The 23,728-nt window shown below is 35.8% G+C and overlaps 1 protein-coding gene across 7 annotated transcripts in view; it reads right to left on the reverse strand.

Annotated features, from left to right (window-relative positions):
• TNS3 (tensin 3) overlaps positions 1-23,728 on the reverse strand; it is a 166,131-nt gene that overhangs the window by 75,064 nt on the left and 67,339 nt on the right. For 5 of the 7 annotated variants that reach the window (XM_015618189.3, XM_015618188.3, XM_015618184.2 and 2 more), the window contains 11 exons: positions 23,101-23,153; positions 21,738-21,909; positions 19,318-19,368; positions 17,988-18,110; positions 16,407-16,471; positions 12,527-12,610; positions 9,269-9,381; positions 7,620-7,680; positions 7,391-7,466; positions 2,902-3,031; positions 1,895-1,960 (listed from right to left, as the gene is read on the reverse strand). In XM_015618189.3, the coding sequence (XP_015473675.1) occupies positions 1,895-1,960; positions 2,902-3,031; positions 7,391-7,466; positions 7,620-7,680; positions 9,269-9,381; positions 12,527-12,610; positions 16,407-16,471; positions 17,988-18,110; positions 19,318-19,368; positions 21,738-21,887 (919 nt within the window). In that variant the 5' untranslated portion in view covers positions 21,888-21,909; positions 23,101-23,153. Of the gene's footprint in view, positions 1-1,894; positions 1,961-2,901; positions 3,032-7,390; positions 7,467-7,619; positions 7,681-9,268; positions 9,382-12,526; positions 12,611-16,406; positions 16,472-17,987; positions 18,111-19,317; positions 19,369-21,737; positions 21,910-23,100; positions 23,154-23,728 lie in introns of those variants that run through there. The other 2 variants (XM_015618181.2, XM_015618190.2) reach the window with 2 other exon arrangements.

Here is a 23,728-nt window from a genome sequence, read left to right on the forward strand (position 1 = left end):
TTCTAAAGCAACAGTATTATGCACATACTGTGACTTTTAAAAATATTTACAATTACAACATGCTATGGTCCTGTACCTTTATGTGCCTGGAAAAAGCCATCTGTAGAGAGTTTCTGTGATGACATTTGTCACAAGGCAGATTATATATTCTTTATTATTAAATATTCAGGGATCTTATATTCTTGGCAACTGCATTCTTTCTTAAAAATATCACAGTCATTTATGTTCTAGAATATTGTGTCCAGCTTCAAACTACAGAATACAAGAATTATATGAATAAATTGAAGCAAATTCAGGGGAGTATGACCAAGGTGGTCAGGATTGAAAGACTTTTCCTGTGAGGAAAGGCTGAGAGGTCAGGGCTTCTTCAGTCTGGAGGTGGGATGGTCTTGATAAGGAGCTGACAGCAGCCTCCTGAAGGCCATAGAGGACACAGCCAAGTTGGAGCAAGGCAGAAGGAAAAGAAACAGACAAAATTTGAATCTAGATGAATTCAAAGTCAACACAAGGAAAAAAAAATCCACAGTGAGGACAGTCAGACATTTAAATAGCCCACCCACTGAGGCTGTGATGTCTCTGTCCTTGAAGATTTTCATGATTTGACTGGACAAAGCTCTAGGCAAAGTGGTCTCATCTCACAAATGAATGTGGTTTCAGCAGGAGGATGGACTAGACGTACCCTGTAGTCATTCTGTAATTCTATAATATCTTCAGATGAGGAAAACTCATTTTGCAGAAATTGTAAAAAAGTATTTCAAGGTGTCACTGAAAATCAGGAAATAAACTCTCCAACCAACCCATAGGTTAGAAAGCCAACATTACTAGCAGCACTGGCTGCATGGGGATTTCTCCTCAAAATATGTACCCCCAGTAACCTAAGGTTATATTCCTGAAACAAATACATACTCATCACATTTCCTGAATACATGCATATATGCTAATTATTTCTGTGGATTTATTTGGATATGGTTCCAGATTTTCTGGTTAATCTTTTCTCTTTCAGAGTATTTCAAACATGTGGTGATGTCATAATGTATTTCTCTTATCATTCATTGTTCTGATATATGTTGTTCTCAAAACTAAGATCTCTACTAGTACATATGAATCACTAATATAAGTAAAAAAGGAAGCATTAGCTGGCATAAGACTTGTTAGTCACAGATCTAGAGAATTAACAACAGGTCACATTAATCTCTGGTATTTGTATTAAGTAAGCACTGTATGGTGCAAAACTAAGCATTAACCACAAATATAGGGATTATATACTATTGTACTAAATCAGTTTCAGGTAGAATCCATATTTTTCAGAACACCATAAAATGACTGAGAACACACTCATTAACAGAATTAAACTGCAATGATCTGCATAATCTTAAATTCTCATGGCAAGTGAGAATCTTAACCATATTGAAACAGAATTTTGGAAGCATGTAGAATATCCTACAAGCCAACTCCAAAGCAGAAGCATTTCCAAGAAAACTATAGCTGTATCTCTTTATGCTAAACTGAAACAGTCCAAACTTCAACACTGCAAACATAATTATGACAATTATCCAAAAAAGGTCATGGGATAGGCCACTGCTGTCACTTATGCTGAGCCAAACCACCTACTATCTATGTTCTATACAGATACACCAAATGTTTTCTGCTAGTTGTAGCAAGTGTTCTGGTATAGCTTTAAAATAAAATCTGGTGACTTCTATGCTGATATAAATGCAGAGTCTTTATTAACTTCTTCAAATTTAAACCAGTAACTAATATATATTAATGAAAAAGTAAAATTTCAGATTTTTTACAAGAGAAGTGGAATAAAAGAAGAAAAAAAAAATTTTAAATTAGTATTTCAATATGATTTCATTTCAAATTAAGTATATTTTTGGTTCTCTATGCTCACCTTGAATTTTCTCTGGAGTTCCTGAAAACACTAATTCCACCTTGCTGTAATCAGGGAAACGGTCATCTGAGAAAAAAGGACAGGATTTTAGCAAGATGTTTCCCAAGATAACAGTTTCAGAACACTCAGAAATCAGGATTTTATACAGCTATCTATACATGTACCCTCATCACTCTTCCCTTCCCACTTGCAGCTTAGTGAGCTGCTTTTAAAAGATATATTCTTTGTGCCACACATTCTCCAGAAAAGACCACATAAATTCCAGCTGGAGTTTTGTTTCCTTTCTGGAACAGTCAAAAGCAGAAGAGAAGTACAGTTCCTAACCCCCTCTCTAGACAGTAGACAGGCGTGGCTTATAAAAGAAAACACACCCAGGAAAATTAAAATTGTTTCCCATATTGGCTAAACCACAATACTTGACCACAAAACTTTTGGTAGCCTTATGTTTTATGTTGCAGGAAAATATGCTTGATTTTAGTTTGCTAGTAACATAGGCTGAGGAAGTTCCAGTCCTGCATATAAACACAATAAAACTGACGATAAGATTTGGAAAATATGAGGACTAGTGCAACACATTTTCAAGTCTGAAAACTTTGCATCCATTCTTTGATATTCTGAAGTATATTAAAAGACTCAGACTATGTCATAAACACATTATTAGACTTTATGACTGTTTTCACTAGCCAGAAAAGGGAATAATTTATCTCATCTTATTTCCTTCAATGGTGACTGGGTTTTTTGAATGTAAGAGAAGGTGATAAGGACTATGTAGGAGTATCTGAATTATTGTGACAAGTTAACTCACTTGAATAGCTTTTCCTGTCATCAGGGTTTTGCTGGTGTTACACACTATGATTAAACTAACTCAAAGCAGTCTCCCTTCCCCAAAAAATAAGAAAAGGAAAAAAAAAAAGAATCGTTTTGAAAACGGATGCTGAAGATCATCACATGCATATGCTTGCACACCTGCACACAAACACATCCAACCAATCATTGAAGACAAGTACCTTTGTTGGCATTATCCAAATCTTCTTTGCCAAACACCAAGCTATGTCCTTGAATAGCTCCAGTGTGAAACTGAAGGCGAAAAATCACATCACGAGTAGCTGACCTGTATTTTTTGTGATAACACTTCATCTAGAAAGACAAACATTTTATGTCAGAAAGTATTTTCTTACAATTCTGAAAAAATGTGTGTATATAAATTAGTTGCTAATTAAAACAGCCACAACACAATTTATTGTAGACACCTCTGACGTTGGAAGAAGCAGGGTATGCATTATTCAATCCTTTAAAATTACACAGGCTCAAGGCAGGATACTTCCAGATATGTAAAACTTAAAAATCACTATTTTCATCATTATCAGTCACCTATCAGTAGGTTATGAGGCAGCATCACAATATCTGTCAGTACAATATTGAAATGCTGACCTGTATACAGACTTCTTCCCCACCAAATTAATGAATTTCAGCACACCCATTTCAAAATAACTGAAAAATATGAGGACTTTTTAAAAGCAAGCCTGCAAGCTGGTTGTATCTATTTTAGGACTTGTAGAAAACCTACTTTAGTGGTGACAGGATCTTATTTTAAGTAACTGCAGGAAGTTGATAGCAGTTTTGACACCTTGGCTAGAACTTTACAAAACAGAACTCTACAAAAACATCTTGTATGAATTTCAGGAGCTTAAAGTGAACACTATACCTATTCTCTAACACCAGCTTCCCTTAGACTAAACCTATGGATAATTTACCTTCTAATTCTCTGAGTCTACTGTAATACAAAGGCAGTCAGCATTCTTACAGGAATATGTAAAAATTTTGGCAACCTTAGTCACAGGACTGAAAATTTTGTTATACTATCCTGATTATATCAGGATTTTATGATAAAGCAGATATGATTGAAATGCATTAAAAAGAAAACAAATATCACTTATATTAAAGTCAGAATAAGAAAAGCATCATAGCTAGAAAATGCCAAACAATTGAAGAGCATAGTTATTAAAATGAAATAATGCAAAAAAGATGTGGAAGCTTATAAGGGATACTTCTGAAAGTTTGGATTACAATGTAGTTATGAAATTCCCCTCACTACGGAATTTGAAATATCTAACGTAAGATGTTACTATCTAGCCTTCATTATAGTAACCCCATAATATCCTAAATTCCAGAAGTTAATCAGCACTGACCATATTCCTGGCACACAAGACAACTTCTGAAATATTTCAGCCCATATACCAGAAATGTTTTCTTTTCAAGTATTCTGTATGCAAATCACATATTCCTAACCCATTGTAAGGGCTTGGAGATAATCCATGCATGTAACCTCTATTTTATCAGAAAGTGAGGAAGTTGTTTGTTTCATGTTTGTTTCTTTGTTTGTTTGTTTTAAGAGAATCCCTTACAGTATGTTGGCAATACCAGGTAAAATAGTATTTGCTTCTTTTTTTAGACATGCTTTACATGCACTAAAAGGAACATTGTGTACGCACCCCTGTCTATTGAAGGGATCTACTTCCTTTCAGTCCAGCACAACTACCAGCATCACTTCACTACTTTAATACACCAAAGGTAAGCAGTCTGACTGCTTGAGTCAATAAACAAATGCTCAATTCCCCAGTATGGCAAGCAACTCTGTAAAGGCAAAACACCATCATAAAGGTTGAAAGAGGCAAGTTTGCCCAGAAGTGAAAAATAGACACAAACAGAATTAAGAGAGGCCTGATGAGAGACATTAGAATTAACCTGCTCCAAAATGTAGAACTGGTATGAAAGTAACTGTGGTAATTCCATTTAATTGTATTATGCAAGCAAAAATACTTGAAAATAGTTTCTTTAAGTTTATATACATTTATTCACAATTTAAGTTTTGGCTTTGCACAGTTGTTGGATTTACTCAAAAGGTACTGGCTTTTACATAATCTCATTTGTAAAAATGCTGAATGAGAGAAGGACTTACTCCTTCTTTCTACTTTGTAATTAGAAGTACCAGCCTTGGATTTAACCCAGATCAACTTAAAATTAAATAATTAAAAATTTAAATTAACATAACTTCAAATTAACTTAATTTTAGTCCTAAATAACTTACCTACAGAGAACTGTAATTTTTAATGAAAATCTGTCCTCTCTTACAATCAGTAATATTTTACCCCTATATCCATAGACTCAAAATATATTTTAGTGCTCAGTATGCATAATAACCTTTCAATGAAGTCTAAGCATAACTTCAAATTCTGACTCCACTACCTTTTGATGCCTTAATCAAGAATTAATGCAAGCCACTGCAATGTGCTGGAAAATTCCTACATGTATTTGCAGACGTCAGTGCAGCTTTTCAACAGCTGCATCTGTTCTGCATCACCACATGCTATCCACATTGTGTTAACAAACTCCTGGAAGCTAAGGCAAGAAAGGATATTTTATTTACCTTTTTAAAAACAAACAAACAAACAAACAAACATGCATTCCAAGTAGTTAAACCTTTTGGAATTGGAGGTGGAGCATCTTACAGATTATTATTTTTGTCTGATACCACTGAAGTTCTTGCTTAGACATAATTAAAAAAATACATTCAAAACTGAAATATTTGTTTAGGAAATACTGAAATGCTGAAAGACACTGGTTTGCTCAGAATTATCTCAAATAATAGCATGAGATTATGGAAGATTATCTCTTTTAAAAGGATGCATTACTGAAAAGCTACATCTTTTTTCACTCAAAAATCTCATTTGAGAGATACTGAGTTTATCTTAGACTGATTTCTGTTGTGATGTATTTCATTTCCTTAGGCACCAACAGTCCTTCAAAAAGTAACAAAATTTGAAACTCTCTCAAACTTTTAGAGATGCCAATTTAAAACATTACATTTAAAAACTGTTTCTCCATTTCCCAGTGAAAGAACAAAAGAACAATATACAGAACTGAATGGAAAGATTAAAAAAAAAGAATCTGATACCAAGGACACTGTCTGGTTTAGGAATGGTATTCCCTAACTCAATGTTCCCACTGAAACACCTCAAACCACACACCACTCGACCACACCCCCTCCCTTTTTCCCCTGCAGCAGTCTGAAGAAAATTGGAGGCACAAAAGGAAAAGATCACAGACTGAGACAAAAACAATTTACTGAAAATAGCAGAGAAATAGGACAATGAACAGCATCAATAGTAAGAACAGAGTGTACAAGAAAAAAAAAACAAACAACAAAACTAGTCACATACGATTGTTCAAACCTCCCCCACACAGAAACCACAACAGTGCCCAACCGCTCCTTCCACTATGCAATCCAAACTGGAAGGAAACCCTTCCCATGCCCCAAAAATTCAACAGAATTCAACAGAATGACTAGGTTGGAAGTGACCTCCAAGATCACCGAGTCCAACCCATGCTGGTATCACATAATACATCAACAAAACAATCTTAATCCCTCTCCCTCGTCTAAAAAATATCATAGGGTAAGGAAATATATACAGCTAGGTAGCACACCAGGGGGACAAATCAAGCAACATTGTGACCAGTGGCTCTGGACTTAATGCAACAAAATGCTCAGATGAAATTTGTTTCCAACCCACTCTGGGCAGACCTGATGCTCTCCTATCCCTTCGTGCCTCACACTGGATGCCAAATAAGGCTGCAGTGGTTCAGGAATGGTATTGTCCAATCCAGTGTTCCCACTGAAACACTCCAAACCACACACACTGCTCAATTGCTACCCCTCCCCCTCTCCCCCGCAGCAGACTGCAGAGGAGAATTGGACTCACAAACAGTAACAGCAACAATACAAATGACAGAGGGTACAAGGAAACAAAACCCAGACAATTCACACATGACTGCTCACATACCTCTCCCCTTCTTCCTCCTCCCTACCTCCCAGAAACCCCAGCAATACCCAAGCACTCCCTCTACCATGCTACCTGACCAGGAAGGCAGCCCTCCCCCTGTCCCTGAAAAGTGACATGAAGTGGTACAAAATAATCTTTGGGTCCAAGCTATATTCTGTCTGGCTACTGCAAAATTTAACTCTATGCTGGCCAGACCTTGGACATTACCTATCCCTTATTTGGTATCACACTTTCTTGAGTGCCAGAACAATTTAGAATTACTTAGGTAATTTCTTTGTAGCAGGTAGTTTTAAAATTGTGAACACTGCCTGCCAAATTATAGGACAAGGTATTTTAATGCCAAATTACAAATACTCCCCAGAGTAATCTTAAGAAAGGAAACATCAATACAGGCCTCAGTGGACTTGCTGATGCCATAAAATGAGAATTCTGAAAGCAACTGTTTTGAAAACAATTTGCTCCTAAAAACCTTCTTGAGTTTTACATGAGTTTTTATTCCCACAAAAGCAAAAGAAGATGACTAAATTAATCTAAATTATTCTGTAGTATCTCCAGATATTTCATCATATAATTTTTTTACAAGAACATAAAACAGGTCAAAGACTGTAAACTAAATGTCATGTCAACAGACTTTAATTCCATACAATTAACTCACCATAATATCTCCCTTCAAAAGCTGGGCAGGGTCTATAGCAATGCAGATTCGACTTTGATTTTCTGACCCTATGCTACTTGACAGGAGAAAAAAAATAAAATATGTGGTTTAAAGACACAAAAAACACAAAACAAACAAGAAACCCACAAACTAAAAAAGGCTATGTAATTCTGCAATCATGAAAATTAAAATCTAAATTCAAACATAATGAAAAATGCTTACAACTTACTATATTCCAGATGTATAAACTGGTTGCATAGCCTGGTATAACTTCAGAAAAGGCCGACAAGCTGAGAAGAAGCCAACAAAAAAGTGTTTTGTAACTAGGAAGCTTCATGCACATCCAGACCAAGCAAAAAGGCACAAAAGTGGCAAAGCTGGACTGTCAAAATACCCCTGAAAGCAAGATTGGCTGAAAAGTATTTTATTTTATTGAAGACTAGTTCTGAATTCAAGAGGGAGGGACTTCAAAGAATTCTAGTAAGGAAGGAAACAAATTCTCCAAGAAAATGAAATTATAAAGGAAGAATGATAATAGCTGGAAAAAAGCAAACCCCCAACATAAAATAAAAACATTTTCAAAATAAATTATTCGATCTTCAGTTTTGTTTAAAAATTAATAAGGCCCTTAAACTTCTACCTAGAATAAACAATACCCTAACTTTATTAAAGCAGTTATTTTAGAAATAAAATCAGACTAAACAAGAATGACAACATAATCATTGCAAATTCATGCTGATTATATCACAAAAGGCCTTTGGATAATAAAAGTGTAGGAACACAAAACTGTTACATAATCATAAATCATTAAGTTCATAAATCATCTCTAAGTTCATCAAGTCCAACCACTAAAGTTGGATTCCTTTACTGTGCTCTAGCACATTATGTCATTCATTTTAATTTTAAATTTTAATTTTAAAGCCACTTTGGATAGCAAGCCATGTTAGTAGCACTGGCAAGGCCACCCCTCAACTACTGTGCTCAGTTCTGGGCCACTCACTTCAAGAAAGACACTGAAGTGCAGTGGTGTGTCCAGAAGAGGTAAAGGGAGCTGGTGAAGAGTCTCCACTCATGTCCTATGAGGAGGGGCTGAGGGAGCTGGGTTGTTTAACCTGGAGAAAAGAAGGCTCAGGGAGGCCTTATCACTCCCTATCACTGCCTGAAAGGAGGTTGTAGCAAGGTGGGAGCCAGCCTCTTCTCCTGGGCAACTAATGATACAATAAGAGGACATGGCCTCAAACTGCACAGAGAAGGTTCCTTTTGGACAGCAGGAAGAATTTTTTCACTGAAAGGATTGCGAAACTTTGGAATGGAATGCCCAGGGAGATGGTGGAGTCACCATCCCTGTAGGTGTTCAAGAAATGACTGGACATAGCACAAAGTGCCAGTTGTTCTAGTTGACAAAGTGATGATGCATCAAAGGTTGGACTCAATGATATTGAAGGTCCTTTTCCAAACTAAATGATTCTGTGTAATTCTGTAAGTACTCCCAAACTATCCAAACAGCTTTTCCACACAAAATTCAATCTCAAAACAGTAAAGAGATTATATTTATAATCATTTCCCAAAACAAAGAGAAAATAACTGTGAACCCTGACCAGGTTCTCAGATCCTTTGCAGTAACAGGGACCACAACTGTTCAGAAATAGGCAGACATGAATAGAATCAACTATTCATTTAACAAAGAACCAGAAATTGATTTCACCTGCTTCAGTTTTTATTAGAATGCTTCTCTTCTGCTTAATTTATTTGGAATATTTGGATGGATATCAAGAAGATAATAATTCTATTCTGAGCTTTATGCAGGCTTTCTAGAAAGTTCCAAAATGAAACAAGACTTTGATCCTACACCTGAATAGGAAAAATTAGGTAATTTACCTCCCCCAGCATCTAAGTTTGGGATGCCATGAAGGATAACATAGTGCAGGAAAAGAGGGGTTGCATTCATTTTCACAGATCCAGATAGAAGGCCACTTAAGAACTGCACATATCTGAAAACAGAAAGTTTATCTGAATTATATGAAACCACTAATACCAGGGAAATACATTATTTACACAATGGCATTGCCAGATTATGGGTAATAAATAGCATTGTGACAATGCACAGAACTCCAAAATAATAATCTTCACAAAACAGCATGAAAAGACACTTCAATATACCACTATATTAAATCCATGGCTGTTACATTGCTACTGTTGATATCTTTATTTCAGTTGTTTACACTACTACTCTAAGGAAGAAACTAAGTAGAAGAGACAGTAAAGTCAATTGTTTTGGTACACATTCCTAGTTACAACTGCACTCTTAAATGACTTTCACAGCAGCATGATATGCGTCCCATCCAATTCACAGTGAAGTTACCTTCATTAAAACAAGAGCAAGAAGTGCTCATCAGAAATCTTAACCTTAAGGGCAATGCAGTCAAGTAACACCTTAATGACAGGTGATCTCACTCAGCACAAAACAAGAGCAAAACCACCACAGCAATGTGAAAATTATTCTATTTCTGCCATTTAATATGTGGTTTGGTCACATGCAAGTAAACATCACTGCAGTGTCTTTAATTTTTCCCCTGGCTTTGAGCCCCTTTTTCTTCCGTGCCTATAAGAAAACCTTCATTTAACTTTATTTTCAGGAATGTATAAAGGAAAATCACCTTCTTCACCTTTATGCACAGATCTCATTAACTGAACTCCTGGTAACACCATAACGAAAGATACCCTGGCAGGTAACAACAGATTTACTACCCCACAATGGGGGCTGTGGTGATCTAAAACTGTTTTAATTTCACAGATAGCTTGCAAAGCTCAATTTATTTTAAATGTTAAGAAAAGGCAACTTTTTTTTTATTTTTCCTTCAGTCTTTCTGAAAGAATTTGGTACATCGAAAGCACAAATTTTACAAATTGACACACCTAACATGACAAAAAAACATGTTAAAATGTTTTGTCAGTGACCTTTCATAATTTTAATAAATTAGTTTATTAATATCAGTGTGAACCCTTTCTTCTACCAGCTTTTTAATTATTACGAAAATGTAACTGAATTTTTGAAAACCGTTCTCAAGGCAGTGCACTTAAGGGGCCTACAGACAGTTCACTTATTCTGAGAAGAACATTCAAGGATCTATCCTGAAGGTTTATGAGAAATTTTTTTTCATATGAAGGGTCTCTATCTGCATTTCTCATTCAGACAAATCTTCAACTTCTTATCTGAGAATGGATTCAAAATAGATCTGGTCATCTACAGTTACTTGTCTTGCCATTGTCACAGTACCCAACTAGCAGTAGGGAAAAGTTATTTGACTTAATGGCTACAATTTATTTTTATCTGGAAAATATTTAGTGGAGAAAAGGTTTCAAAATGTGAAAAATGGGTGTATTTTCATACTTTACGATTTTGAGATCCACTTAAATTATACCCACTTATATCAACTGGGTTTTATAAGGATATCAGTAATTAATTACCCAGCAGTAGTTTCAGAGATAAAGCACATTAAAGGCCACTGACTGATCAGAATAGGAACAGAGTATAAAATTATCCACAAATGTTACAGGAGTTGGTTTTCCTTTCTCTCCAATAAGATTAGCAGCTGCTGCCAGGCCAGACAAAGGTAGGAGAGGTGAGATTCGGGAGAACAGTTCTGACCAACAGTTTGGAAAATCACCTCTGTTCTCATGAGAAATGACAAAGTATGAGTGTATGTCTGAAGATGGTGAGGGCAGCTCAAGTTCAGTACTGGTGAGCAGAGATGTTAACTCCATCAGTCAAGAAGCAAACTGAGTATCTCTGAGGCCTTCCCCCCGCAGTTACCTCCAGAAGAATTAAGCAGGTGTCCTTGAAGGGTGTGTAGGATGCAACAATCATCTATACATATTTCACATCTAGCTTTAGGGCTCACATACAGTACAGCTAACTTAGTAGCTACTGAAGCTTCCTGTTAACATGGTTGAAAAACTGCCCTGATGCACAATTTACAGGCAGTTGCGGAGGTTCCTGGCTCTCACTGAAATATTCCTGCTGCCTAGGGCTTCTGGATGGGAAGATGAACAATATATCTTCCCTTTTGTTGCTATGGTTCACACTTCTCTGTCTGGCAGGCAGCATACTCAAATCCTTATTATTAAAATGCAATACACATATATGCAAGCATCAAACTGAAACAAAAAAAGGCCAGCTACTTTACTTTTTAACTTCTACTTATGAAAAGTTTATTTCAAATCTAACAGAACGTTGTGTTACTATTTTTCGAGTTAAAAGGAGCTGTGCATGTCACCTAATGAGTTAAAAAAGTAACTCGTAAATTTATATTTAGGGATGAACAGAACCAAACACTGTACACTAGTTGTTAATACTGATTTTTCTGTTTTAATCACTAGCAAATGCTTATACTTTAAACAACTTCTAAACAACCTATTGCATAGACATGGATTAAGACAAAAAAATAAACAATAATTACCAAATCAAACCCAGATGATATATTATATTTCTAAAAGAGATTCACCTTTATCACAACTACTTGTCTGATGGATACCAGTATCTTTTGGTACTGAATCCTTCAATTATCAGTCATCAAAACAAGGTACACAGTGAACCCCAGAACTATTCACTTTCCAAAGTGCTCGTTATTTTGAGTCCTAACTCAACCTTTGTCACGCAGACAGACTGAAAAGGTAACACAGATAATCATAATGAATATGCTTTGACAAACATTTACTAGCATGGACATGTGGCAAGTGCATAATCCTCTAAACAAGTAGTAAAAAAAATCTTTATTGCACATAAATCAGCACACATTCCATACTCAGCATTATGCTACGGAATAATGCATTTATTATTATTTTGGAACAATCAAGATTGTGACATCTCTTTGCTAACAAACAATGCAGTGAGAACCTATTCAGATAACTGGGTGGTACAGACAGTCTTGTCTATCTGGGACCACATGCAGGAACTGAAGGAGAGATCTCACCAAGGAATATTAATATAAGATAAAGTGCTGAGAATCCAGGAAGCACTGGAAGATCTTGTGGAAACAGTCTACACTATACAGTAGCTGGGGAGGAAGTAAGGGATGAGAGCAGAAGACAATAAAGACATTTCCTGTTGATATAAATTAGAAACAAATTGCATACCTTCTTTGGGACGGCTGCATTAAAGCTGAAACTTTATCATCAAAGAATTTCTTCATAGCAAATCTGTCTAGAGCCTGATCAGCACTGTCAAGAAAGAGACACACGTTATTCTGCTTCAGTGTTATCTTGAAAATTCAGCAGGTTACTACTTGAAATATGCAAAAATATTTGGAAGAAAAAAAATGAGGGAAGTAAAGAAAAATAAACAAAAAGAGGCATCTAACTAGCAACTCTAGTAATTTGGACATTGTGGACAGGGATGCTTATTGCACTGACACCTTCTCATTCAACACCTTAAGATAGTTTCCTTCCTGACCAAAGCACCTACTTCCTTATTCAATTAACTGAATGGCATACTTCCAACATGGACACATTAAAATCAGAACGCAAAAAACATTGTCAGAACTTTGGCTCCCAAAGAAGGATACTTGCCATAATTTCTTGAATGTGCCACTGGGGAGTTGTCTCTATAAAATACAAATTTATTTTCTTTTTCAGAAAGAACTGTAGTACCAGGATAGAGGTTCACTTAAGCAGTCAATAATTCATTCTGCATTTGTTTCCTGTACCCTGACCCATCAAGGAAGAGATTGCCTTTGAAAAAGAACTATTTTAAATCAGACAACCACATACTCTTCAAACACACAGTCAAGGAGCAACATATTCCAAAAATACATTTTCTTCTATTCTCTATCCAGAATGCCTCTTATGTGGGTCTTTTTTGGGTGAAGAGAGGCAAGAGGCTACAGAAAAAAAGAAAAAGAAGTGCCAAAAATCAGTAAGAATGCTGTTTATCACATATGCCAAGTAATGTACTATGGTGATTCTTTTATATCTATTCCAGATAATGTCAATATGTCTCATAACAGATGTAGTTCAGAGTTTTAATTTAAATCAGAACATAACAGATCTAGAAGTTCCAAAATATAAGAACACACCAGAATCTCAACTTTTAAATTCCACAACTAGTTCAACCTAAATGAGTTCAGAGGAAAAAAACCTGTGCAAAGTACACGTATGCATACCAGGATAAAAATTAAATATAAGCTTTTTCCAAAAATTAATCAGAAGATGCCAATTGTCTTGACAGGCTGCTGGATCAGGCTATAAAATAAAGCCTTTTCTTCATGGGTGTTAAAAACTACATAATGTGTAATTAAAGTATTCTTGACCCAAAACCTCTTTCTCACACAAAACCACCATATATCTTTATACATCTTCACCCACTGCCATCCAGAATTTAGGCAGCCCAATCCTAACTGGCCAAAAAACTGCTAGCACTGTGCTTGTTAAAACAGAGTTTACCAACAAATGCAAAGAGCTCTGTTTGACCTCACTAAATTTGATGACACGTTATTCCTTCCTAAATGAGAAAATCTGATATTACAACATACAATTAAAGGGAGGTTGCATCAATTAGGATTTTTCATAGAATTATAGAATGGTTTAACTTGGAAACAACCTTAAAGATCATCTTGTTCCAAATCTCCTGCCATGGGCAGGACACCTTTCACCAGACCATGTTATTCAAAGCCCCATACAATCTGGCCTTTAGCACTTCCAGAAATGCAGCATTCACAATTTCTCTGGACAACCCATTCCAGTGACTCACCACTCTAACGGTAAAGAATTTACTCTTTATATTTAATATCTAATCTAAATCTACCCTCCCTTCAGTCTATAGCCATTCCTTCCTTGTCCTGTCACTGCCTTACTTTAAAAAGTCCCACTCTACCCATCTTGTAGGCCTCCTTTAGGTACTGGAGGATCACTAGAAGGTCTACTTAGAGCCTACTCTTCTTTCAGACTGAACAACCCCAACCCTAATCTTTAGCCTGTCTTTACAGCAGAGGTGTTAACACTAAATTCACAGGATTTCACTAAGTCTATTTTTTTTTGGCATGTTATTGTGGTTTTGGAATGGAATTCCCTAATTTAATGCTCCTACTGACACTTTCAAAACCACACTGCAGCTTGTTCCCTCCCTCCTCTCACCATCCCCTGGCAGTGGGATGGAGAGGAGAACTGGAGAAACAAAGGCAAAGATCACAGGTTTTGATCTTTGAATAACCATTTACTGGACACAGGAATGAGGTAAGAAAATTAATAGTAATAACAACAATACTAATGACAGAGGGCAGAAGAAAGGAAATATCAGTCACTATGGAAACCACCAACAACAGACAACACTGGATGTCTCCCTCTGCCACACCTTCTCAACCAGAACTGTCCCCTTCTCCCTTGAAGGATCCCCTTCTCCTCACCCCCGCAATGAGATGAGGTGGTATAGAATAACCTCTGGGTATTGGACACGTGCATACTGAAAACATTAACTCTGTCTTGGCCAGAACCAGGACACCTATGCATGCTGACAATTAAGAGCTTTCTTTAGTGTCAACATCTTCAAGGTCTTCTAAGTACCATTTCAGACACAGTAGATGGCACCCTTAACAGCAGCACCTGCAGTGATTTCTGCTTCTGCAAGGTTGCTGTGTACCATTTTCAAGAGTCTTGGTAATTCTAGGGATATAAAAATCCTTGCTGGGAAATCCCCAACCTCATTCTTACACAGAAAAGTTAAGTTTTGGATATCAGCTGCCAGATACCCAGAAAGTTAGAGGGCTTTCAAGCTCACTCCTCTCCTGCAATTTTACTGGAGGAATCCTGAATTTGTTTGTGGTAAAAGGTGATACCTTTCATTGCTGGGCTTAACAAAACAACACCTGAATGTGACTATAATGATGCTATTAAAATGTATTTATAGCCAGGTATCACCTTTAAGGATGACATAATACTGCAACACAGAAATGACACCACAACAACTGTACTACCCTCACTTGACAGTTTTTGTCATTCAAAATACTTCTCAACAAAATATGAAATTGTGGCAATCACTGATGTGGTTTTTTTCAGCACATATTGGTGCACACAATAGTTTCTTGGTCCATAACGATTTATAAATTTGGTTTACCCCAATGAACACAGATTATTTTCCAGGATTCTAGTTTGATTGACATCCCTGAGTAATTTGCCATCAACCTCTAGTGATTCAAGACTCTATCAACTACAGTAGTGGATCAAATCTATTCCTGACAGGCTGGTGTGAATTCAGGACCAAATTTGATTTAACCATGACATTGAGAGTGTATTCTTCTTTTAATATATTTATGTATGTATATAAATAAAAAACCCCAAGGGAAAACAATGTGATTAGAAACCAAACTAAAATTTCTAAAATGCATTTCATCCTTTCTGAGACCATTTATCAAATTGTAGCTTTTTTAATACAAATTGTCAATTGTCATTTCATAATTTGAGCACTCCAAAAGAAACAATTAAAACCAAGTAATGAGACAACTACTGTTTAAACTGACTGCAAAATAAAGTCTAGATTATTTTTTACACTTGATTTTGCACTTGAATCAATATCTAGGACTTCCCTATTCAAACATTGTTTCCAGATTCTAGTAATAGTTTTCCTTAAGTACTTAAGGAATAATTTCTCACCAATTCAAGAGGCCACTTGATGGATGTGGAAAATAGATAGGTTTAATAGAATAAAGGTAGTATCATTACAAAAAAATGGTTTCCTGCACATTCTATCATTCATTTGAAAACATCCTTTTGAAAAGTATTCTGCAAACCAATAGAATCTCAGTTTCAAAGGGACTTTAGGCTGTCACCTAATCCAACCTCCTGCTGGAAGAAGGATTACAAGAAAACTATCATGAAAGCAGGCTCCATTAAGAAAGACATGCTCTTAAACTCTTTGAGAAGAAAACCTGACAAACACTAAGGTGACAGACAGTAATCAACCAAAAGGCATTGTTCCCCAATGTTTATTGTAAAAAAACATGCAATATGCATTATTCACACTTACCTTGCAGAAACATTGGTAAAGTGCATATATGATGATATGACTACACCTATCCTTCCTTTTCCTCCCTGTATTAGGAAAAAGGGAATGATAACTTATATTATGTATTACATTATTGGGCATTATTATATTTAAGACCCATACTAAATAAAATTTCAAGGCAAGGGAGCTTCAGAGCCCTTTTGCTCATGCACCCTGCATTGATGGAAAGGTGGAAATAATGGGCAGCAGCTTATCTGTCAATGTAAGCTGGCTAACAAACAACATAAAAAAACTAAGCAGGATTTCTATGTGCATGTGTCAAATCTTACCAATTAAGAGGAATCAACTGGGAAAAAAGAAAAAAAAAAGTATAAACTACTCTAATTTTGTATTATTTTTTCCAGAGATCACTCACAAGCAATCTAGACAATGTTGCAATTCCCAGGATGAAATGCTATAAAACACCTATTTTAGAAATAATAGACCTTTATGACAGGTTTTCACATTTTTACCTCCCCATCACCTGAGATTTATAGTAACGATTTTCTATTAATAATTTAAAAAATGTTTCAAAGTAATTTTAAATAATTTACATGAAAAATGCAGTAAAATTTAATAAGCAGTAATTCTCAGAGATTTCAAAACATTTTTAGTCCCTCAGCTGATTGTAGTTGGCTGTATCTATCCCTGTGGCTGGAACCTCTATAAGCAAAAGGCATTAATCAAGAACATACACTATCAATTTGTATATGATTGTCTACCTAGAAATACTTTGCTCCCTTTTCTTTTGCCCCATGTATGGGCCGTTCTCCTGGCTGCATTCCTGCAACTTGTCAGATTTCAAGTATTTCGTACAATAATGGCATCCTGCCTGGAAGAAATTTGTGACTGAAGACTATACAACCTGACTTGAAGAGAAGTTTCCCTACCATTATCACAGTCATTTTGCTTAGAGTAACATCTGTCACTGATACAGAGATAGGTTTGCCTTAAGTGTCACGAGCACAGCTACCACCCCAGTTCTGAATTCATTTTATACAAATTTAACTAAGGTTTTTCTTTATTTCTGTTTATTGTGAGCAAGCAGGAGGAAGCAACACAGCACACCAGTAGCTTTGTTCTAAAGCACTGCAATGATGCTGTCAATTAAAACCTTTCAAAAATATCCAGAAGGTCCTTAATGACCTCATTTCTGACAACCATACACAGTCTCAAGAGATGATCTGTAATACAGTGCTTATTCTTATCCGGCAACAAAACTCACGAGTGTCACAGAACATGGAGAGTTTTCCATCAAGCAGGAAAAACCTCTAGCTTCTAAATACATTTACAGAAGTAACAGTGGCCTTTGAAGGATGAAGTAACATTGGTTCATGTGATACCTGCAGCAAGGGCTATAGGACTTTAGTCATAAAGAAATCTTTAACAAGCATGAAAGGTCAATGGATTTAAGCTTATTTACATCCACAGAACATCAGGCACATATTGTTGACACAATGACACACTGTTGTCAACACTGAAAACAGATCTAACTTTTTTAAAATGAGAAGAGTAAAGGACAAAGTTTTTGAAAATTAATACAAACCCATCCACGGCACTTACTCTGCAATGGATCACCACCACGTGTTGAGGATCATTGTCCAGCCAGGACTCCATAGCCTTGCAGATGGTGCACACCTTATCAAGAAGTGGAGCATGGAGATCAGGCCACCCCACATCCATAATCTGTAATTAAACAAGTAACATTTACAAGAGACACCTTGACTCTAGTATCTCATACTAAAATCTGGATTCAAATAATTGTCATGGTTGAAAGTCTCCTCATCTTTTCCCATCTCAGCTAATCATGCAAATCAATTGTCATGATGCTTGCAGGTCTCTTAAGTGGAAGAGGGAATTTGTTGTTTTTTAGATACCAGTAGGTCTAGTTTTATAAAAACAAACAAAAAACCTCCCCCTCCTTTCCCCCCCCCAATCTCACCAAACACTTAAAAATTACATTTCTGAAGGTCTTGATTTCTAAAAAAGTTTTTTTAGAACAAACAATTTTTGATGGCTTTCATTTTATTTTCAATTTATTTCCTTCATGTGCAACTTGATTACAGCATGGCAAAATTTTGTTCAGATTTTTTTATTCACTACACAGTAGTTCACTAAGCCTGCTTTTATTATATTCATATTTAATAGCAAAACATATGCATAATTACTAACAACACATATGCAATGCAAACACATTATGTATTCAACATATGCCTAATATTAAAAAATCACATCCTTCATGATCAATAAAGCATGCAAAAAGTTAAAACTAAGAGGGATTTTAGTACTTTCCTCAGGTACCTTATCTTTGTAAATGTACTGCTGAAAATACACATCTGTGCTACTCTGTCTGGCCTTATAACAGATGCTGAAGTGTACCTGCACACCAGTTCTTACAACAAAAACATCAATTGGTGAGAAGGAACAAGAGTCAGACATCAATCATTCTGGCATTCCCTATGTCTCTATTGGGGTGAGAAGCAACTACTCAAAAATAGTACAAAAGGGAAGTCCTTATCTGAATTGAGTTCCCTAGCTTCAGCTGACTGGACATTACAGTATACAACCCCAGTATCCTCTAACTGCACAAGAAAAGCATACTTGAAGTAAAATTTCTATCACCCAATAGAAGTTTTTCAGAAGTCACAACAGGCTTCTGGTCTTGTGTGTAAAGTCTAAGAAAACAACAGGAATAGCTGTGTAAAACACAGATCTAAGAGACACAAAACAGAACCTGAGAAAAAATAAAAAGGTATGCATGTTGGGTTTTTCACTATCTTCCAAAACTTCTTCTCTTACTCTGTATATCAACACTTGCATAGCTTCAGGTCTTATCAGGCCATTTGAGTTGTATTTAACACTAGAAAGCTATGTTATGGAAGACAATTGATACCTTTGGGTTAAGCTTGGCAAGGTCATACCTCTTTTCAGAGAGGTTTAACACCTGTTCAGAAAGAAAGAAAAAAATTTTAACCATCAAGACTGTATGTAGTAAATAGACGTATTTGAAACATAAAAATTACAAGAAACTACAATGATACAGCATCAGGTTTGCCCATTGTTCTATTAAACTAATGTCAGGTACCACTAGCAAATATGTTTTAGATATTCAGTTATTTTATAATAAAACTAGAATTACACCTAAATGCACATTTTGAAAAAGGACAATTAAAATTCTACTACATCTTATTTACTTTGCATGGCTTTGAGTCACAGATACACTGAGAGACCTGGCTATCACGCAGTATAATGCAGAGCATAAGAATTAACAATGAGCAGTCTAGGAGGGTGGTACAGTGTTAAATATTTGAATTTTCGTGCCTGACAAGAAAGTCTTGGTCTGTCAGAACTTTGCAGGGAAGGTATGACATACCTATTTAACTATAAATTGGCCTATGAGATCTTCCAACTTTTCTGTTAACCCACTAAATAGCAAGGTGCCCTCCACTTAGTGCTTAATAAGGAATAAATTAAGAGATACACTGCAAAATGAACAAAAGAAAGCAGTGCACACACTTTTATTAAAAAGTACCTTAAATTAGTAACAATCAGTAACAAACAGCTGAAATACCTTTACTCAAGAACTGAAACAGTACTAATGAGAAAGATTCTCTTTCACAGTGTGGCTATTTCTCATCCTGACTTACATACAGATGGCATAATAATTTGAAAAGTCTCATTAATTACATAGAGAGAATGGAATAAACAAGTCATAAACACAAGAAAGAGTAAATATGAGTCAAGTCCATTATACAGTTTACTACTACCCAAGGACAATTTAAGAACCCTTTTCTAAAAGGGTTTCTAAAGTATTACCCTTTTGCGTTAATCAGCACTCTCATCAGCTGTCTAAGCAAAGAAGCCAAAAACTGGACAGATTAAAGCAACTACATCACTGTACTTATCCTTCCTGAAATATCAATAGTAAAACAGAAATTAAACATTGTCTTCTATAAATTACACCATTTATTCTGTAATTTTCTATTAGCTTTCATACCTGGAAAACAAATTAATAGAAAGGTGCAGTTCTCAACACAGATCTCAGTACAGAATTCTCAAAATGAGTGCTAAAGCTCTATTAAGAAATCGATTACCTAACATTTTCCAGAGGAAAAGAAGAAGCACTTGACAAAAACTTTTCTATTCATCTTTCTTATTGTATTTATACTTAAGAACAATTTAAAATCCCTGCATGTCAGGATACAGTCCTGTTCATGATGAGTATTTGTCACTGCTGGTTCAGACACTGACCAAATTTGCAGAAACACATTTGGAGTAGATGGCATCATGCTTTCTATTTATCAAGACAGCTGATTTCCAAAGTACCCTTTAGAAATAAACTAATGAATAGAACAAAACTGAAACAAAAAAATCAAAAAAAATCAACTTTGCCAGAGAAACTAACCACAATCCCTCTCAGAAACAGACACTACAATCCTTCTCGGACATCAGTCCACATGATGAGTTCAGTCTGGTTCATAATACACCTATGACATCTCAGTTTGTGAGAAGAAATTAATGTGTTTCAATCATTAGTGGAATCTCTCCAGTTACTAATTTCTACTGTGAGTAAAGTTCATGCTCCTGAAGTCATGAAATTTAATTCCAACAGTTAACACACAGTACCTACAAAGACAGTAAAGGGAAAAAAGTAAATAAATATTGGCCTTGTTATAAATTCACCTTCATAGAAGATGCTGAGAAAATACATGCCATGGCACTAGCCAGAAAACAACACAGGAGATTAACAGCTTGTTGTCAACATTCAAAAAAAAAAAAGAATCTGCACACGGAGCTCACTTTTACATTTACTTGATTTCCAGAAAACTAAATGTCATGAAAAATGCACCTAAAACAAGTTAATGGGAAAGAGTTGGACAGAACACATTAACAGCAACCCTACTTTTATATGTTGCCTTCACAAGTGAAGACATGATAGTGAGAGACTACCAGATACCCACCTGAGAATCCAGATGTAGCTCACTGCTACAAAAGAAGAACACACTCCACATTGCAGGTTGTGTATCTTTTAAGAACATGCTTTGGACAATGAAGATGGTCAGTGCAATTATTCTTTAGCATTTGACTACTTGTTATCACCACATCAGCACAGAGACTGCACTGCCCCAACAAAGAAAGTGTTTTCAATATCTAGCAGCTTAAACCACTACTGAAAATCTTGCACTTAACAAGGCTGTAAAGACAGACCAAAGAGTCTTATAGAAACTTTTAGTTTCTAATGGTTTATATGGACATAAAGTAGTCTTCCTGCATGACCAAAAAAATGTCACAAACAGCTGATCTTACACGTACCAAGTAATTATCACCATGTTTGGATTTGAGCATTCGTGTTACTTCTTGTAGATTGTGGAGGTAAGTTTCCTCAGAACAGCCAGCAGGGAAGGATACAGCAATAATCCGCTCTGTGATGTAAGTGAGGTCAAGTTCATAGCCCTCCTCCATAATGTGATCAAAGTCTGCACTTCTGGGAAAAAATCAGATGTGGCAGTAGTTCAGAGCAATGCAGCCAAGAAGAAACATGGCATATTAATGAGAAGAAATCGCAACTTAGACTCCTATAGCCAAGCATCAAATGTTTCCAATAATTTCATTACTATTACAGCTCATTATGTGCCTACAGAACTTGAAACATTCAGTTCAGAACACAAATGGAGCTCTTCACCAGAATTCTTCACATCAAAACTGTAGTGAAAAAATCGTTGCAACCAATAATGTGGAAAAGCAGCAAAATTAATACAAGCAATTTGACAAATACTAGTACAACAAATTTGTGAGTCAAATAGAAATGTATAGGTACTTCTGTCTGTAGAGATCTCACTGTAGAATTCTGCAAATGCTTTACAAATTGGAAGCTTTACCAGTGATCTGCAAAACACTGCAGATCTTGAAGCCTGCTCTGAGTAAAACTATTACATCAAAGCAGAAGGGACTCCATTTCTTCATACAAAAAAAATCCAATTCTTTATTCACATAATTCATTTTTATATGTTCAGTTTTCACAGACCTCACATTAAACTCCAGCTGGCTAGTAGTTTTCTTGCCACCCAATTAATTGGATAAAAGGTGTTTTGTATGTGCTAAGACTCTCTCTTTTACTAAGGAGTTTACATTATTTCTATGTGGATTCCCAGAGGACAGAGTTATTGTTTATGCAGGTGCAAACTGTTTTTCTCTACAAGAACAGTTTGTTATGCTAACTGTTACTCATTCCTTCAATTTTTCTTTATGGGAACTCACATGCTAGTTGCTAGTTTAGCAAGAGTAGCATGGCTTAAAACTATATTTTATAAGGCCTTTCTTTTATAATATCTTTACCTGTCTGTAACATAAAACTGAAGTGAATCTAAAACCAGTCCCCAAAGTACAACAGATATGAATGTAATTTAATTAATTTCAGTGGTTAGTCTATAAATACTTCTCTTTCTTTTCCAGGTGATGGGCAAAACTTTGTCCTTCTTAATAAAATATCAGAAGATCAGCTCAGTAAATATGCCTAGTTGTTTTCTCATAAAGTCATTGTAAAAATGGTATTTGCATAGCAGGTTCTATCTTGCATAAGACTGAACTCTCAGAAATCACAACCACAAATAACAAATCCTAAATCCGCCAGGGTACTATGTGCCACTGCTACATAAAAACATAAGGAAATACTTGCCGTGATACTTTGTCACAACTGAAAGAGGAGTTCTTCAAAGCACTGCTGGAATTCTGGAACAAAGAAAGCAGAAAAATCAATCCAGAACCTTACTTGCCATCACTGATGCCAACGTTTCTGCCTTTTTTATCTCATTTATGATTTGAAAGACCGTAACAAGAGGATACAAGAGGATCATTGCTCTATGTTTTGAATGCAAACACTGTAGTTACACCCACATTTTGTCTAACTTTTTACTACCTCTTACAACTCACTACTGCCTAGAATGTCTTTTGTGACATTTTTAGTGCTCGTCTTGGTAACTGCATTAAGATCAGAGAACACATAGCGGGCTTTAAGAATATGTAACTTGAATTTCTGTATCAACCAGCAAAAGCAGGCTCCTCTCCACTGATTCTCTTATGACAATATTAAAATATATACTTCTGCATCAGACTCCTGAGAATTTAAATATTGAAATATATACTCCTGTACCAGACTCCTGAGAATTTACCCCTGAGAATGTGTAGTTATTTTTGTAGTTCCATTTTGTCAGTAATAATAACTAGGAATGAAAAAGTGTAAAAATATTCTCCCTCATGAACCATAGTAATAGAACTCGTCTCACCTAATCGTAGCTGTTTCAGAT

Source organism: Parus major, chromosome 2 (assembly GCF_001522545.3).
Source record: "Parus major isolate Abel chromosome 2, Parus_major1.1, whole genome shotgun sequence".
NCBI classification, from domain to species: Eukaryota; Metazoa; Chordata; class Aves; order Passeriformes; family Paridae; genus Parus; species Parus major.